General features: G+C 53.8%; 4 protein-coding genes across 4 annotated transcripts; all 4 read right to left on the minus strand.

Moving 5' to 3' along the window:
• Window positions 1-6,765: 6,765 nt before the first annotated feature.
• On the minus strand, window positions 6,766-7,738 carry J4E87_001296 (uncharacterized protein; the record flags this gene model as incomplete). The annotated part of the gene is made up of 2 exons (XM_049372942.1): window positions 6,766-7,634; window positions 7,681-7,738. The coding sequence occupies 2 exons, from the start codon at window positions 7,736-7,738 to the stop codon at window positions 6,766-6,768; spliced, it is 927 nt and encodes a 308-aa protein (XP_049237600.1).
• Window positions 7,739-8,251: 513 nt separating this feature from the next.
• J4E87_001297 (uncharacterized protein) lies at window positions 8,252-9,643 on the minus strand (the record flags this gene model as incomplete). The annotated part of the gene is made up of 1 exon (XM_049372943.1): window positions 8,252-9,643. The coding sequence occupies one exon, from the start codon at window positions 9,641-9,643 to the stop codon at window positions 8,252-8,254; it is 1,392 nt and encodes a 463-aa protein (XP_049237601.1).
• A 379-nt stretch (window positions 9,644-10,022) lies between these two features.
• On the minus strand, window positions 10,023-10,477 carry J4E87_001298 (uncharacterized protein; the record flags this gene model as incomplete). The annotated part of the gene is made up of 2 exons (XM_049372944.1): window positions 10,023-10,220; window positions 10,289-10,477. The coding sequence occupies 2 exons, from the start codon at window positions 10,475-10,477 to the stop codon at window positions 10,023-10,025; spliced, it is 387 nt and encodes a 128-aa protein (XP_049237602.1).
• Window positions 10,478-11,191: 714 nt separating this feature from the next.
• Window positions 11,192-18,288, minus strand: ACC1 (acetyl-coenzyme-A carboxylase; the record flags this gene model as incomplete). The annotated part of the gene is made up of 5 exons (XM_049372945.1): window positions 11,192-12,726; window positions 12,776-17,637; window positions 17,697-17,791; window positions 17,850-18,020; window positions 18,091-18,288. The coding sequence occupies 5 exons, from the start codon at window positions 18,286-18,288 to the stop codon at window positions 11,192-11,194; spliced, it is 6,861 nt and encodes a 2,286-aa protein (XP_049237603.1).
• Between the last annotated feature and the right edge of the window lie 468 nt (window positions 18,289-18,756).

An 18,756-nucleotide genomic window follows, 5' to 3' on the forward strand; every position in this document is an offset into this window, starting at 1 on the left:
CTACCCCCATCTCAAGCCTTGCGCCCGCCAGCAGCAAACCATAGTGGTAATTGCGTCCAAGCTAGCATCCAGCATACGCTACTAACTCTCGTTGCTGCTGGACCTGACTTGAACTCTCCCGGGCACCGGTGGCACGGTACCCTTATGGTTGCTTTTGCCGGAGATATCTGAATCGACAGAAGCAGCACAGCATCTAGGGCAAGTGGGGTAGGTGCAGCGCAGCAGCATTCAGGACATGGCCACGGGTTGCACTTCAGTCGAGAGCGGAGTGTAATCCGACGTTGTGAGGGCTGCGGTGCACCCCAGAGCCACGCTGACGGCGTGTATGTCACCCAGCACAAGGTACGATACCCGGCAGACAGCTGCCGCAGGACAGAACCAGGTCGGTGGCTGAGCGTGGTGGACACTTGTGCAACGGAGCTTTTCCAGCATCCAGGAGCGGGAAGCCCTGGTGTCGTGACGGGGTACAGAAGCAGCTAGTGCTGCAGCAGCGAGCTTTGGGAAGGGAGAAAGAGGCGTTCGTCCGGTGGGACAGGAATAGCAGCTAGAGCGACGACGTAGGAGCGCGGGAGATGATGCACGGCGTTCGATTCTCCACCATGTGCCAGGCACGACTAATTGGGGAGCCGTCGCCTGCAGACCCTGAATCAGTTGGCGAGTAGTGCAGCAGCAGTATCTGCGAGACAAGTCGCGTGTGCCGTCTGCAGTCGGCGTGCTGTCTGTGAGCATCTACTACACGCACGCAGCCGTCGCCGTGAGCGCTGGCTGTCATGGTGGAGAGCCCCTCGCAGTGCGGGCGGATGACAGATGTCAGGCTCATGCAGACCTCTGACGGTGGCATCGTGCGAAGAGGTGCGACCTTGTCTGCGCCGCCATGATTGGCACAGGGATGACTGGCACCTTCCCGCTCTCGGGGTCGCGCCTGCCCGATTCGCTGATCGCTTCCCGCTAGCCGGCCGATCAGACCTCGCACCTGCGCCTGGACGCCAGCCCTCGACATTCAACATCCGCCGTCTCGCGTGCCGGGTCGCTGCCGTCAACTGAGACCTTCTCCACGCTGTCGCGGTTTGCACTCGCCGTCCTGCAACTCGACGCGACACCACGGCAAACTCTGCGCTGCCCTAACTGCGTCTATCGAAATCTACGAAACTTTGTCGCGCCCCACCATACCAACCCTCCCGCGTTGTGTTTCGCGCTTCCAAATTGACGTCGATGCTCGCAAGGCTCTAATCTTGCCTTTGCTGCACCGTCATTGGGTTCGGCAACGATGCCGAACTGCAGCGTTGCCATTATGCTTCGGCGCCACACCGACGAGATGCCAACCTTGTGAACTGCTTGCACACCTGCGTCAACTGTCCTGACCGCTTGTCGGCTCGTGCCTGCTCCCACCATCTTGGCCGCTGTCCGCACTCACCATCCCAGCAAGAGGGTAAACCTCCTGCTCGGGCTCGTGTCGTTTTCGACCCCCTAGAGTGGTGGCCAGGGACGCTCGCACAAGCTCCGCTGCGCTTCCATCGCCGTCAGCCATCGTCACACGGCAGCAGTTGACCGCCTGACAGTCCGTCAACTTTGCTTCAGGCGGCTGCGGTTCGTTGTTGTGTCGCCCACCGTCTCTGTGCTCTGGCCCAGGGGGCTGTCAAACTGCTGCAGTGTAGCACCGCTTCGATACTAATAACTAGTACAGGGCGCCTTCCGATCTGGATCATCAGTCATATCAAATATGCCCTACATCCACAACTGTCTTTGCACCTCGTGTGGAGATGGCGCCGCCACCCCTTGCTGGCGATCATCTAGGGCGGGGAAGTCCTTGCATTCGAGGTCGCGGTTCTGTCTTGATGAAATGCAGCTGCCGTGACTGGCGCCGTTGCACCAGACGGAAGCCACGAGCGCCATCTGCTGCGCGGACAGACCTCGAACCAGGTTTCCAAATACTCCACGCACGCTGTACCTCAACATTCGCGTCTTCAACAACCGAGATTACCAATCGAGCAGTCTACACGACAACCGCATGCTAGTGTTTGCCCGGCGCTCCATATTCAAAGTTACGTTGAGGCTCTTTGGATTTGGAAGATGACGAGACCTCGTCCGCGGCCTCCGAGACCGGTATCAATGCTTCCAATAATTGCAACACTCGACATCCTGTACCCGTTAATCATGGTGGCCTACTACGTCGCCTAGCTATCATCATGCTCACCGCTAAATCGGCAATTGACGTGCAACCGGTCTGATTTGGTCTGAACAACCTCATCGGAAGAAAGAGATTGGAGCCCAGTAGCATGACGATAACTAAACGAGTGGGCGGGTGGCATTCGTAGCACCTGTACCAGGCTCGCCTCTCGCTATAGATACAGATCCGTGTCCGGAATCACGGAACTTCCATGCCCATACCAACGAATACTGTACCTGCAATGAATATTTTGACTGTCCGTAGCGGACGGTAAGTCATGCAAAAGACTTGATTCAGAAAGAGGGGTCTGCACAAAACAGTTCCACAACACATGGTGGCGTGCATGCGTCTCATGCCCCACTCTTCTTTCCGGTATACCAGCATCTTGCCCAGTGAACTGATGTTTCAACTTCAACAATCACTGCAGGTTTATTTACCCGGTATCTGGGTTTCCTTCAACAGCAGTGCGCACTTGTACTTGCAAGCCGAAGTGCCTTCAGGCAAAATGAGCAACATATGCACTGCTGGCAGTCATCGACTAAGATCGTGCTTGTTGAACCCACGCGCGTCCGGCTTCAGATGTGGAAAGATCTATCAATCCAATTGTCACTCTTTTAGCGTTGTTATGTTGTATGGTGAATTTTTGTTCCAGGGAATGACGTTGCCATAGGTTGTGTAAGGGGTCCAAGGATAATACTTCCCCATTCTCCATAGCTTTAGATCGTTGCAGTATCCTAGATTTGCCCTAACAAGATGAAACGATAGGCAGCAGACACTTCAAGTCAAAGCTGTCAGCTATGCGGAAGCTGGACGCCTTGAAGCCAGAAACGGTCGATCCGGAGAGTGTCAGACGCTCTTCTAGATGGCGCACTTGTCTCTCAATAGCATAGTGAAGGCTATCACGATGCAAGTGCGTTGTTTTACCTGGCACCATCTCGCCGTGTACTGGTTTACTACACGCTGCTATGGCTGTCATAATCTCAATACACTTTGGGGAATTCAGCGAATCGGTATCGCTCCGCTGATGCTTAGCGTGCGTCGCCTTTATCTGTCCGAGGCTCAATGGCAAGATGCTAACCAGAACAGCTACAGTTTGGGGGCGTCATCAAGATCCCACATTCCTGGCCCACTAGCTGAAGATCCTATCGGAGACCCACGGACCTGGATCAGAGATCTCTTTGTAGATCGAAGCCCTACAATCTCGCTCCAACGTGCACTAGATACATCGCTAGGACTAACATCATCTTCCGCACGCGACAAGCGAATCCAGCCCTCAGCGGAATCGTCGCCGTGTATTGTAAGGGTCATGGTTGAACATTTCCAAAGGCACCACCGTTGCTTGCATGGGAGGTTATTGTTTATGACAGCTTAGTGTGTCGCACGTGTTTCGCATTCGCGTTGATATGCAGATTCGCGACCATGGTAATCTAGGTAGAGTCAGCTGTAAATTTGTCACTTCCCCATGTTGAGCGGACAATTTCCCACTGTCTCTTACGCGCTAAGTGCACGTTCGCTTTCAGTCGAATGAGGTCTCTGTTGTGACCTCGGCAGCTGGCGGTTGCCAATTAGGACTGGTTCCTGCTCGTGACTAAGCTGCGCGAGCCGCAGATCGTCGGCTCAGCCACCTTCGACCCTTCTTTCCCAGCTGAGATCGGCTTCACCTGCCCTCCGCACACATCTGCTGCCACTCGCGCCGTAAAATCAATATTTCGGACGGCCAGGGTAGGCGATGCGGCCGTTACGACTTGCCCTGACTGCAGAACAGCATGACGCAGTCGTGCAGCATTCTCAGAAACCGACGAATTCGCTCTCACTCCAACATCACTATCCAATATCACCATGCAACAGTCAACATCACGAAGTGACATCTTGACAGCTCCCGTCTGGATGGATCATCTACTTCCCGTCAACTAATGCTGCCAAGCGCAACCGGCTCGGAGAACATCGCTGGTGGCCATATACGCGGATCAGCATGCGAAAGAGAATCCGGGACAATCAAGATCTCTTGGCACGGGAACAAGAGTCTAACGCCGATCCGGCCTTCGGTTGTCATCAGCCGCAGTCGGTGCTGATCCTGATCGTCTGTTTCCTGGGAGAGCGCCCCACAGAAGTCGTTGACAACTCGGTAGACCGTAGACACAGCCACAATCCCGCCAGGCATCCCTTCTGCAGTTGCATCGCGTACCCGAAGATCAAGCACCGAGCAAATTTTCGCTACGAGCATTGCAGACCTGTTTTACGCGACAAAACTACACCCTGTTGGCGCAAACTAACGACGATGGCCTACTGCATTTGGACCTGCGTGACAGCGCACCTGCATCCATCGTCTGGGACTTTGTCCCCACCGTCACCGGCCGGTGAGCTCTACGCTTGTCATCCTCTAACCACAAGCTCCAGGGGTGACGAGATATCACTACTATATCTTGTTGGTGCATGATGGCTGCAATTTGAGTGCAAGTCGTGTGCATGGTACCGTCGTCTCTCTATTCCAGACCTGGCCAGCCTCGAAGCACTGGCTCGGCATGTAAGGATGGTCGGTGCCGTCTCCGTTTCGCAACCAAATTACCTGCAGTGCCTCCAACGCTAACACGTGGCTCCTTCGGAACACCTTCGCGGAATGATGTGATAGCGGGAAATGGTGTATCCAGCACAGGGTTCCGACAGGCTCCGTTTCGGGGCATTTTCTCACACCTTGGTACGTCAGATGTGTCGAAACGGATCACTAGGTGCTCTAACGCCAACCTTAATTCCAGTCAGGCCTGGCAGGACCTACCTCTCCTGGTCACAAGGTAGACCCCCGCTACACTTCAAACATTTCGAACAACGACAATCGTTGTAGATGAAGAACCTTACTATCGGCTCTCCTTTACTATGCAGGTGTCGACATCGTATCCTAGATGTCTAAGGAGGGAGAGCGTCTGCAACCACAAATGACGAACAACACCCACGGTCTTGTGAGAAATGACGTCAGACATCCATACGAGTATACGACATCGAAACCATGCTCTTCATCTAGCGAGATCTCAGCGCAACGTCCCCCGCCGTCACTGTCAACGGGTCTCGGAAACCTCGCCTATCGCGGTACATCAGAACTGAAAATTCGCAATGTAACTGTGTATCCTGTTGCACGCCGCAAAAGCGTAAACACCGGGCTGAGCAGAAACGCTCATTGCTCCGGCGCACCTCATTCGTGCGCCTCGCTCGAAAAGAACCCACCACCAATCCACATCGCCACCCCCGGCCGACAGCGTACTGACAGCATGCAATGGCGGAGTTGCGCGATACATCACAAGGTTTTAGGCGTGACATCTGTCGCTCTTTTTTGCTTCTCCCGTACCGTTGGTTGTGCAGTGCAGATCAAGAGTTGCTTCTCTGTCTTTCTGGGCACGCGAGTCCGGCCAAGCCCTGCGGAGATGTCTCCGCACAACGCCTCGGTACAAAGAAAGGGAGAGCTGTTAGGTAAAGGCGTTCAGCTGCGTATAGGTGCTGTACTCCTAATTAAGGCGTATGCGTTCAGGCGAGCATCGCCGGTTGAGGGTGTGGTGCTCTACTTTCAAGTCCAGAGCCACCTTTCTTGCTTCCTTTTTCGATCTCTAGGTGGTGATCTCTTCGACTGCATCTCCGGCATCGTTTGAAGAGGGGGCTGTGTGCATGATCCAAACTCCACGAGTTTGGAATGCCACTATTCGCAACTATGCATGACAGCATTAGAACAACACTTGACGTCGTTTGATGAGTAAACGCTTCAGGCGGGTACAGTGCCCGCACGTGGTCGACCGACACCACGGGGTAGTGCGACTTACATATTAGCGTGATTGATTTGTTTCAGAAATGTGATATCGATTCTTTATTAAGTGTACATCCGGAGCGGAAAGTTATTACTTCACCCCGGGCCTTTTCTCGCGGCCCAAGTCTCGATGCACTAGTTTAGCCGTAGCTCTAGGTGGCGTCAAGTTCGTCTTCTAATCATTTATGAAGAGACTCTGAATTCAGGAACCAATACTGGTTGTAAAGGCGATCGTGAGGATAACTCCAGCTACAAGCCGAGGCTTGTATTGTGTGACTTGTGCGTATCTTCTACACTGTTGATCTTGAAAGAGAGCAAGCTAGCCTCCGCAATAGCATCGCTTGGCCTGGGTGCAGCTTCTCAGCCTTGGATCGATGCTTGATTATGAATGTATGTGTAATGATGATATGAGAATGGCTTCAGATCTTGACAGATCGTTTCTCAAATACTAATGAAGTCCGTTGTTGACATGCGTCAGACATGGAGCAGCACATGTCAATGCATGCTAGTCCCATCGTTGGAACACCTATGTACACATTATTGCTGGATGTATTGTGCCGGATACATCTGCCCAGGCATGCAGTATACGCATCCGTGTATCAGCCTAAACAGAACACAAGAGAGCATAACGCGATACTTTGACATACGAGAAAGGACCGAAGAGTCGACGTTGACTTTAACCGTTATCTGTACAGTATCAATATATCCTTGTATCCTCCAGTCTTTCCTATCAAGAAGCCCACGTGCCCAGCGCCATCTCCGTAGCCCCTAATCCTCGAACCCATCTTCGTTCTCGAAGCCTTTGTACTCATCAATCTGTGCGTTCAGAGATGGCTCGGAGGAGTTTGATCCACTGTCGGACGTCAGGAAAGTTGTGCGGACCCATGGGAGACTCGGTCAGTACAACACCTTCGCAAAGCCAATTACCCCTCGAAATACCCTTGGCTGGCTTCGTATTTGCAAACAGATTTGCGACTTTGTCTAATGCAACCTCGCCCTCAGCTCGCGAGCCTAACCAAGGTCGAAGCCGAAGACACATCAGACTAGTCGCTACTGGTAAGTAAAGACGGCCGTAAAGGTTTGCGATTGATCTAATCTGCTTCATCTCGTCAGATTTCTCAATGTTGTCCGTTGGAAGCGGAATCGGGGGCCCGTTGAACATCTGGTCTCGTAAGCTCATGCCCCAGTCAGCCAGATCGGTCTCCGATAGCTCGGGAAATATCTGTGCCAGACCAGCTGACATTAACGTCTTGTACGATACGGCCTTGTATCCAATGCCTCTGATTGGTCCATGAGCCAAGTACTCATGAAGTCCGTCGGGCTTGAACAGGTGCGGAACATGCCAGACCAAGACGTCTCCATCCAGCTGGTGTGTGTCCATGATTGCGACGTGGGGACCGTATTCTTCTTCTATGGATCCAGCATAGCAGAGAGCTAGGTGAAGTGACGCGGTCCATGAGCTGAATTCGGAGGTGAAAACGGATTCGGTGTCGTAATGGTCTCGCACCATTTTGAAAAGCTCACTTTCAGGCTTGTCGTAGAATCCGCTTCCAGAGGCTTTCTTCATGAAGCCGTGCGGAATGATCTCCTTGACACTGTTAGTTGCGTGTTCTGATCCTCCACTGCTGTTGCTGCTCCAAGTACGAAATAAGAATTGAGGGATATGGTTCTTGCGGAAATCTGTGAGAGTTAGCCAAGAGCGTGATGTGAGAGCAGGGTGGAGTACCTTCGAAATATGCCTTGCGGTCACCCGTAATTGGCTCCATGTTGCTTGCGTCCAGCATGATCGCCTAGGTATAGTCAGTGTCGATGTCGTGGTTAAGGCAGAAAGCTCTTTGAGGATGGGTATTGGATGATAGAAGAAGATTGAGGAATTGTTGGATACGTATATAAGTGTGGTAGCAGTTTTTCTAGATAACTATGATTTTGATCGCTCTTATTGTCCTTGCGACACAATAGCAAAAGACGGGAGGTTTCGATTTTCAAGTAAGTGAGGTGAAGGCGACAGTCCGTCCTCCAGTCACCGAGAGTTCTCCGCCTGAGTGCTAGGCAACGACTCTCTTTGAGACAGCAACTTCGATGCAGATTTCGGAGGCATCAAACGATGTTAGGGCTTGTTGTCCTATTCGGAGTTTTGAGAAGTTTAGCTCACGCTGAATACATCATAATTCGATGTCTACAGTGCCATCTCATGTATTGGAAACAAGGCCTCCAATGGACGCAAGCAACGCTACCTATGTTCTAGACATATACCTCCCAGTCTCCAACTACGCAAGTAATATATCCAGGAAATCGTCTCACTCTTTGCAGCAAGCTTCAAGACAGACTAAACGTACATTCTCGAAGTGCACGGATATGCCTGCCTCCAGCAGCCGACCAAAAATCTCCACTCCAGCCTCTTTGTAGTCCTTTACTCGCTGCTTCGGGTCGTTGTCGAAGTCGAGAGATATTCTTTTCAAGCTGCGCAGCTTGCTGCGGTCATCCAGAACTCCGGAGATCCACTCTATCACAGCGGTAGTCGGATCAGCTACATTAAGGTAGTCTACATTCGGCGGCAGCGCCTCGAACGGATGGAGAGGGGAACATCCGTAGGGGGTTGAGTTGATGAGAACACTTTGCGGAATGGATAGGCGCTTTATTAAAGTGAAACGTTGCAACGATCGTGATGGTCGGAGGTAGTCGATCTGTTTAGAATCTCCGGTGTCAGAGCACTTTAGCTCCAGCTCTTCCAGAAGATGTGAGGCAGGGATCAGCGGATCGATAATGATGGAAGACGTAAATCCTTGCTTAGGGTAGCATATGCGTTCTTCTGTCGGGATGCCGGGATCATAAGAGCTATAATAAGCCCGAATACCATCATACATGTTGCCATCTTTTTTTCTCCAATTGGTAAAACACAAGCGCAAAGACCTCAGGGCGGGGACCCGTTGGAAGAAAGGCGATAGGTCTTGTGTATCCGCTGGCTGATATTCGTAAAGTGTTGGGCGCCGTAGTGTCAAGGTAGTGATACCATGAAATAGGATGACTGGTTCTTTGTCCCATGCTACGAGCTCTGTACAATCAAGCTCCAGGTGTAGCAGCTTTGGAAAGGTAGACCAAGACCTGTTCATTTCACCCCAAGCGCCAGATAGCCTTCGGAGCTGTGGAAGAAGCAGAAGATCAGGAGCAGTAACATCATGCGCTTCGGCTATGCCAGGGAACGTCAGACTCAGGCTTGGTGGCGTCATGAAATCCTCGTTATCTCCAGAGCAGAACGTGAGAGTCTGCAGCTGATCTGTCAACACCAGCAGTAGGCCAATGCAAGCATAAAGATTGCCATATTTGACGAAGCTAACCCACTTCATCTGATCGATGGGCCAAGATTGTGTCGACTTTATTGCGTGTGTGACGACCTGGTCCCAGCACTCCTCATAGATTATAGCTAATCTGTAAATTGGCTGAACACCACAATATCCCGTTATTTGCAAAGAGCGGACCTTCTTAGCGAGATCTGGCCGTTGTACTAGGGTTCTGAGGAGTTCCAGAAGAGACTGGGAATACTTCCTCAGACTGATGGAAGTGTGGAGAGCTTCTTGCGCGATGTCGCGGAACTCGCGTGCAGTTAGGGCTAGGTCTTTAAGATCGGGTGGCTGAAGGCGCAGCGCGATATCAAGCAGGAGCTCGTCCGGTAGGTTCTCAAGCTCGGCCATGATCGCACTCTGAGATGGAGGTATCGACTAGAACTGGGTGTATGGTCGTGGCAAGTTGGAGATAAAATGAGGATGTCAGCTTGATAGCATTGAAAGCTAAATGTTGGGTAGGCGGGAAAGTAGATTTCTAACATTAGCTTCGTTAAATAATCGTGTGGAAGTCAGACTTTGGTTCTACCCAGCCAATACCACGGTACTCTGATGAGTTACGCAATGGCCCGTAGACGAGGAGCCAGTCATCATTTCCGCAACGCCAACAACACCCACGAAGGAACGGCGTAGGATCCGAAGATGATTCAAAAAGTCGCATTCTGCTGCGATGGTAGATTGTGACGTTTTACATTTTTCCTGGTTTAGCACGCCGGCCGCCTATCTCAATTTAAGCATCAGTACCCTGGAACATGTTGCCCACGCTCGTCTCAGACTTAACAGCATCCTCATGATAATGCGAACCCGCCGAGGTAACCGTAGTGTCCAACTCCTCAAGACGCCTCAAATCCATAGGCGCAGCCAAAAGCGGAATGACGTAAGGATCGAAAGTCTTCCAGTATGGGTTGTTGAGGTGGTACTGCTGGGACTGCGGCGGACGTTAGTATGCTGCTGTTCCGGTAATCTTCAATGCAATCATCGATGTATGGAACTCACAGATTCCTTCAAATACCGCTCAACAATAGTAAACTTCCTCTTATCCACCGTATCCTGCATAACGAACCAACTCAGCGTCTCCTTATCCTTGCTGTACACCTGACTCGCTTCCACCAGCTTAGCACTGAGCTTGCTGATGCTCTCCTGGTCTTCCTTAGCGAGGAGGTGGACGACGATTGTGTAGACCATTTTGGGTGTTGCTGTCTTCTCTTTCGGGTGTAGTCTGCTGTTCAAGCTTTTCGGCTCGCTTGTAAAACGACGTCGCGTATGTAATGAGTATGCGTATGTATGTGTAGGAAAAGGGAGGAAGAAAGTAATCAAGACAATTGATGGAGTTTCAACCCACGAAGGAAATTTCTTGGTGATGCTGTTTTTGCGGCCTAGTGACGTATCACCGCGACGGAACCCCGCAGCTGAAAGTGGAGTTCGGCCGATCACAAGCAACACCAAGAAGCGGAAGGAGCCAGTAGCCGCAACATCGAAAAAGTAAAGGAAGGAGCGGAATCAATCACTTCGTAGGCGAGAGACGTAAAGCCAACAACAAGGCATACCCACGTGGGACGTGGGACGCGGGATGCAAGCACCACCACCAGTACACTAAGCACAGCAACCAAGATTTTTTTGAACTTGAAGATCAATTACACATCTAACCAACGAGAAAGAACAAGAACGGAAGTGCCTCCCAACACCCCGCCCCGTTCTCCCTCATCTATGTAGTAACTAAACTGATAAGCTAAAGAAGGGGGGAATTTGCGAAAAGACAACGCAGTCGCACCGTAGCAACGCTAAAGTTACACCATCATCACCATTCCCAATTCCACCCAGAAAATTGAAAAAAACACCACCCCATATGCTATGCCATGCCGTTAAAGCGAATGATAATCGAAAACATGGGTACTACTACTATGCCCTGCTGAGCATCTTGAGCACCTCCTCCTTCTCGCTCGTGGGCAGGGTGCTGAGCAAGCTCATGACACCCTTGAGGCCGCCCTCGCGGTCCTTGCGCATGAGCTGTGCGATTTCGAGCGCAATGCCGTCCGTCTTGAGTTGCTCGATCTTGTCGCTGACGAGGGGCCTGTTCTCCTCGTACCAGGTCGCTACGGCCATGTCGTCTTGCTCCCAGTTGGGGATGTTGGACAGGTGCTTCAACATCTCGAAGCCGCGGCTGCGGGTGAGCGGGTTGGCCATGGGGTTGTCGTGTGTGGGCGAGGCGGCAGCGGCGAACTTCTTGAGGATGTACTCCTCGTTGAGACGGCGGCGGAGGCGCCAGTAGAAGAAGCGGCGGGCGTTTTGCCATCGCAGGGCTTGTCGGATGACACCCTTGGCCTGCATGCGGCCGGAGCGGTCGTGCAGATCGGCGAACTGGAGCGCGATTTGACCGTAGACAGGTAGAAGCTTCTTCTCGCGCTCGGTCATCTGGGCCTTGATTTCACTGAGCTCGGACTCCGGCGTTGCCTTGTCGTTCAGCTTGCGCTTGAGAGCACCGTAGGTAGGGTCATTGCGGGCCATTGTGTCGAGTTGACGTTCCCGACGGTACTTGATACCGACGATACCTTCGGGTTCGAGCACACCACCACGCGAGTCCTCGTCGGCGTACATCTCCATGAACTGAGGGTTGATAGTGGGATCAACAACGACCCAGGATCCACCACGGAGCTCGCCGTACGGGGGAATGTAGACGAAGATGGGCTGTTCGAACTTGACGAGTGCATCGACAATGTAAGAACCGTACTTGAGGACCTCGTTGTACATGTCGCGCTGACCACCAGAGAAACCACGCCAGTTGGCAAGGATCATCAACGGTAGTTGCTCACCGTTGTTGAAGTCTTTGATAGCCTGAGCAGTCTTGAAGGCGGAGTTGGGGTACCAGACACCACCAGCCTCGGATGTGACCTGTTCGATGGAGTCGGGGTTGGCGGGATCAGCAGGTGTAACGTTCTCGACCGAGCGTGTCTCAACACCGATGACACCAATAGGAATGCCACCGAGGCGAGCACGACCGACGACAACCGTCTTAGCCCAACCACCAAGAGTCTCAACGAACGAACCGCGATCGAAGAGACCAGACTGGAAACCGTCTTCGTCCTCCTTTCCGGCGATGAGATGCCTGACATCGTAGGCTGACTTGCCAGGTGGGTAGTAGGTGATGTCGCGGTCCCAGTTGTCGGCAGATGGCGAGATCGGGACGGGGCTGCCCTTCTTGTCGGGTACGTATGACAGCCACTGGACGATCTTGGAGACACCCTCGAAGTCATCATCGGCAGTCGAGTGTGAGACACCGTTCCTGTACATGATCTGGGTACCACCAAGCTGGAGGTTAGAGGTGTAAACTTCACGACCAAGCAGCTTGTTGATGGCCTGTGCACCGGTGAGGATGATTGGCTGTCCTTCAATCTGGATGGCACGCTGACCAAGGCGGACGAGGTAAGCACCAATACCTATTTAGCGTTAGTAGACGAATTTGGACATCGTGAAGAAGATACATACCAACTGAGCGGCAAGTCACCAAAGTGATGGTGAAGATGTCCTCGTACGCCCTCGATGTCTCACCAGCGATGAGACCGGAACCACGGAGCGACTCAACACCAAGACCATCCTCAGCACCGATAACAGTAGTGATCTTGTAGCGGTTCTCGCCATCGACCTCAACCTTCTCGCAGATGACATCATTGCGCTTGCCATCAACAAAATGCTCGTACTTCTCAGGTGTCAGGTAGAGGTAATCGAAACCAGCCTCGGGCTTGTCGGCGTCCTTCCATGCGACAGAGAAGTGAGGAATGAGCTCCTCAGCAAGACCGATACGAGCACCAGAGTTGGCAGAAAGGTAGATTCGCGGGATGCCAAGCTTGCGTGCAAGCTCAGAGCACTTGTGGAAGAAGTTGTCTTCCGCTGGACCGAAGGAACCGATCTTGAAGGTGATGTCGTTGGCGATGATGATGAAGCGACGACCACGGGGGTACTCAGGTGTCTTTGCGGTGACCATCCATCCGACCATACCAATAGTGTTGTGGCCAGGGTCACGGTTGACCTCAGCCAGGTTGTCAGTGTCGTCAAGTACCAACTCGTAGTACTCGAGGCACTCTCCCTTCGCCGGCTGCCTGTCACGGAGGAACGAGTGCTTCTTGATAGCCTCGATCCAGCTGTTCTCGGTCGCCTGGCGGAAGAGCTCAGGGAAGTCGTACACGTACTGAGTACCCATGAGATGAGCCTTGTACCTCTTGGGCTGCAGCGCTCCCTTGGTGGGGTAAGGAGTCGAGACGGGCTGGAGGTGAAGAGCACCAATCTTGGTGGTTCCACCAATACTGTGGAAGAGCCACTTGCCAGCCTTCTCAGACTTGCGCTCAGCGTACATCTCAACCTGGATGACGTATCCGGAGGTATTGGTGATGATGACACGGAGAGGGTAAGGAATGCCAGTGGCGGGGTCGGTGACAATGATGCGAATCTCAGCGCCAGTGACACGGAGACGCCAGAGTCGTCGACCGAAGCGCTCCAAGAAACCGCCAATAGCCTCCTCAACCTCGGTGGGATTAAGAGGGAAGACGTGCGAGAAGTTGATGAAGATGTGGTTCATGTCAGCCTGCGAAGTACCAACAATCTCCAAAGCATCCAAAATGTCAGTCATCAACCTGTCGGTCTCAGACACCATGTACTCGGCAGTGGGGATCTCCTCGCGAAGACGGCCAGATCGGACGACAGCCCTTAAGAAGTAGCGCTTGTCGCTCTCAGCGCCCTTGCCAACAGCCTCGTAGATGTGGATGTTGCGGTTCTCAGTGAAGACAGGCTTGATGTCGAACTTGGAAAGTCTGCCAAGCTCAAGCTGGAAGGCAAGAGCAGGCTCGACGTGACGGATACTAGCGTCTTCCTCGTATGTGGGTCCGCGGAAAGTGTAGTAGCCGGGGTAGGTTCCGTCCTTGTGACCGCAGATGAATGAGATGCGGCGGATACGGCGGGACAGAAGCTCTTGCTTGAAGTCGTCGACAATGGGCAGGATGCGCTCGAGGATCTCCTTATCATCACTGCCTTCAATGTCGCGGACAGCAATGTTCAGAACACCAGTAAGCTCGTCAGTGTGCTTGGGCTCGTTTACTCCAGTAGTAGGAGTGCGCTTCAGGGTAAGACCCTCCCTCAGGCCGATGCCACCCTTCTTCTCCTTGCCGAGATTGGGGAAGATGTCGAGCGCCTTGCTGATGAGCTCGTCCGCGTCATCGAGGTACTCAACTGGAACGACGACACCCTTCCTGGTAGGCTCGCCCTCGAATCGGTTTTGCCAAGCAGTCATGTCGCTGAGTGACTGAATACGAGGAGGACGCTCAAATCCTGGTGTGCTGGGAGTACCGGGCTCAGAAGGCTCAACAGCGAGACCGTATTCAGCCTCGCCAACCTTGCGCAGGATGAAGTCCCAGGAAAGGAAGCATTGCTGCTCGCCCTCGTTGTGGTAGTTGATGTTCTGGAGTTGGTACGCGCGGTAAGCTCGGCGAGTGTATACCTCAAGCGCAGCAAGAGCGACATATGGGTCTGAGTGAACGAAGAATTGAGTCAGAACGTCGAACACAGTGTACCTGGAGTCAACAACCTCCTTGATGACTTCAAAGTTGGGCTCACGGTGGTCCCAACCGCTCTCGCCGTAACGGGACTCAACGACGGAAGAGCGCAAGATGTGCTCCATCTGCGAAGTACGCTCCTCAAGCGAAGGCATAGCGCACTGGATGAGCACCTCACGTGCCTTGAGGGAGACCTTGGCTGTCTGCCTCGACTCAAGCTCGGTGAGCTTCTTGAGGGTGTCCTTGAAGTACTTGGCAATGTTGCCGACACCGGGCTTGTTGGGTCGGTAGAAGTCCAGAATGGCAAGGACAAGGTTATTCTTCGCGCCAACCTTGGCGTGAGAGAGAACAGTCTGTACGACACTCATGATGTTGTCGCGGTTCTCGTCACGGAGCTTGAGGATGACTTCCTCATCACGCGACGTGCGAGACGAAAAAAGCGACTCAACAGACCAGTACATCTCCAAGAGCTTGATCATGACACTGTACTCGTGCGCCTTGAGGCCCTCAGAGTAGCGGGTAATGACATCGGAAAGAGGCTCCAATGCGGCCTTCAGAAGCGCAACATCACCCTTAGCCACGTTCTCCTCAACGAACTTCTGGAAAGCCTTGTTGAGGGCCTTGCCAGGGAACTCGAGGTTGCGGCTGTGCGCCTTCTCAACGATCTGCGAGAAGGTGGCATCAAGCTTCTGGGGCATACGCGCATGGAGAGCGGAGGCCTGGGCGTTCCACTCGCCGTATGGCAGCTCAGGGTCGCGGAGGACATCGACCAGCTCCTTGAGAGTGCTCTGCATGATGACCTGGTTGTCGAAACCCTGGAAGATGTTTTGCAGGATGTAGTACAGGTAGACAAATCGCTGCGGTGGCTTGGCTCCTGGCACCTGAGGAGCACCAAGCTCGGGAAGCTGACCGGTGAAGTTCTGGGCCGACTTGACCTTGGAAGGGTCATCCAGAGCTAGGACACCGAGAATGTCACCAGCCTCAAGGACGGCTCCTGGCTGCTTGATGAGGTTGACCATACCAGCCTCTTGGGCGATGAGAGGCATGTACATCTTCATGACCTCAACCTCAGCGAAAGGCTGGCCCTGGCCAACGTGCTCGCCGTTCTCAACGAGGAACCTGACGAGCTTACCGGGCGATGGTGTGCGCAGCTGGGTGGGGTCGTTCTCCTGCTCGAGAAGGCAGGTCTTGCCGTCAACGGAGAGACGGGTGGCGCCGACCTCCTCCTTCCAGTAGACGTTGTGAGACTTTCCACTGAGCAGAATCAAGAGACCGCCATCAGCAAGTGCCCTGACGCCGACCGAGCATTTTGTGCCGTTGACGAACAAGGTGAAGCTGTCGATGGTAGATTTGGTCGCGGTGAACTTGTAACGGTAGCCCTCGTAGATGAAGTCGACAGGGAAGACCGTCTTCAAGACGTCCTTGGAAGGCACCTGGCCCTTCTCCAAGCTGGTCTTGTACTCGTTGACGCACGCTTCGCTTGCGACATGTGCCTTGGTAACAGCACCGCAAATGACGGCGATCATGGTGTCAGGGCGCTCAGCAGTCAGCTTCTTGGAGATGAGCTCATCGAGCCAGCCAGTGGTAATGGTGTTGTCCTCGAAAGCAGGAGTCTCAAGCAACTTGATGAGATACTCAACAGTCGTGCGGAAGTCACCACGAATGCTCAATTCCTTGAGCGCAACAACCATGTGCTTCCGCGAGGCCTGTCGGTTCTCGCCATAAGCGAAGATGTGACCGAACTGCGAGTCTGAGAAGCTGTGGATACCACCAGCGGAGCTGACGGAGAAGTAACCCCAGACGTTGGAGCTACTCCTGAAGTTGAGGTCGTGGATAGTACCACCGGAAGGCTTGAAGCCCTCGTCAGGGTCCTCAGAGGTGATACGGCAGGCCGTGCAGTGGCCCTTGGGAGTGGGGCGACGCTGGCTCTTGGCACTGCCTTCGCTGGAGAAGTCAAAGTCGATGGTAGAGCTCGCGTGCGGGTCGGCACCGTACAGGAGACGAATGTCACGGACACGGTGCAGTGGGAGACCCATGGCAATCTGGAGCTGGGCGGCTGGGAGGTTCACGCCCGTTACCATTTCCGTGGTAGGATGCTCGACCTGGAGACGGGGGTTCAGCTCGAGGAAGTAGAACTTGTCGTCGGAGTGCGAGTAGAGGTACTCAACGGTACCCGCAGAGACGTATCCGACGAGGCGGCCGAGCGAGACGGCAGCCTTCTCCATCTCCTGGAAGGTCTTTGAGCCAGCAACTGTTACCGGTGCCTCCTCAATGATCTTCTGGTGACGGCGCTGCACCGAACAGTCACGTCCGAACAGGGAGATGTTGTTGCCGTACTGGTCAGCCAGCAGCTGGACTTCCAAGTGGCGCGCGCTGCCCGCCAGCTTCATGATGAAGATGGGCGATCCGGGGATTTCAGAGGCAGCCGCCTTGTACAGCTGCTCGAAGTCCTCCTCGCGCTCGACCTTTCGGATACCCTTGCCGCCACCACCCTCTGAGGCCTTGACCATGACGGGGAAGCCAATGGCCTTGGCCTTCTCCAGACCCTCTTCCCATGACTTTGTGCAGCCCTTGTCGTAGACGTGGTCCTCGACTGTGACGATGCCGTGCTGGTCGACCTGGACCTCGTCGACGCCGGTTCCCGACCAGGGGATACACGGCACCTTGGCGTGTTGTGCGACGATTGTGGACGAGATCTTGTCACCGAGCGAGCGCATGGCCGACCCGGGTGGGCCAATGAAGACAATCTTCTTGGGCGAGGCGGCGAGCGATTCGGGCAGCTTGGGGTTCTCCGAGGCGTGTCCCCTAGACGCAAAAAGTCAGCCATGAGCCCTCATCCGACGTGCGTTGGGCTGTATACGCACCATCCGGCCCAGACGGCGTGCACGTTCATGCGCTCGGCCACATCGACAATTAGCTCGACGTTGGCGTAGTTGTTGTTGTTGGTACCGCCGGGTACCTGCATAGTCGCCGTTAGCCACGCCTCGCTCGTCGCCGCTGTCTGGGGGAGCACGTACCTCGACGTATTGGTCTGCCATGCGGATGTACTCAGCGTTGGCCTGCAGATCCTCGGGCGTCGCCATGACGGTGAACTGGATCGCCCGCTCATCGCCGAATGTCTCGTACGCCCATTTCCGCACCGAGCGGATTTCCTTGACTGCGGCGATACCGTTGTTTGCAATGAGCACCTGCGGGGAAGCCACTGGTCAGCGCGTGCGTTCTCAACACCACCACTTTCCTCTACAGAGTGTCGCTCACATTGGTAATGACCGTGTGTCCGTCGTGCGCCGCCACAAAGTCCTTGACTTTGCCCGGCGACGCTACCTTGAGGTTGTTCCCGCCGATGAAGTGCGGAGCAAGATCGAACTTGGCGGCGTAGGAGCTCGGGGCGCCATTAGCATCCCCGTTGACTCCGTTCTGTGCAGCTCCGGCCATGATGTGTGAAGGCAATCCCATGCACCGAGGAATTGGGATGTGGGGAGGAAGGAGCGAAGGCGAAGTTGGGTTGCGGTTCGGTGAGGGTCCGGTCAATTTTCCACTGGTAAGGGCAAGCTGGAGCTCGGCCTCTAGTGTCGAATGTAGATCTGATTGACCCGAAAACGACGATGCTCTGCAGTCGACGTGTGCGTCTCTAACGACTCTGTCGGTGGGAGGGCCCGAGCAGACTATTAGTAGAGGACAGTCGTAGTGTCGGTGTGGAAGACCCAAAAGCAATCTTCAATGCCAGGAATTCTATGCGGCGCCGGGAGGAAGCACCAACAACGAACGCGTGGAGTTGAGCGAAAGAGGGACTAGTAGTGCGTACGAGGAGAAGTACAGCACAATGAGGTATACAGTATGTGGGAGGGAGGTAATACAGCAGAGCAAGACGAGGGGAAATGGTCGCAAGCGTCCGGGAGCAGCTCACGTATGTATTAAATTTTT

Source organism: Alternaria ethzedia (genome assembly GCF_023757985.1).
Source record: "Alternaria ethzedia strain BMP 0044 chromosome Unknown scaffold_2, whole genome shotgun sequence".
Lineage (NCBI taxonomy): Eukaryota > Fungi > Ascomycota > Dothideomycetes > Pleosporales > Pleosporaceae > Alternaria > Alternaria ethzedia.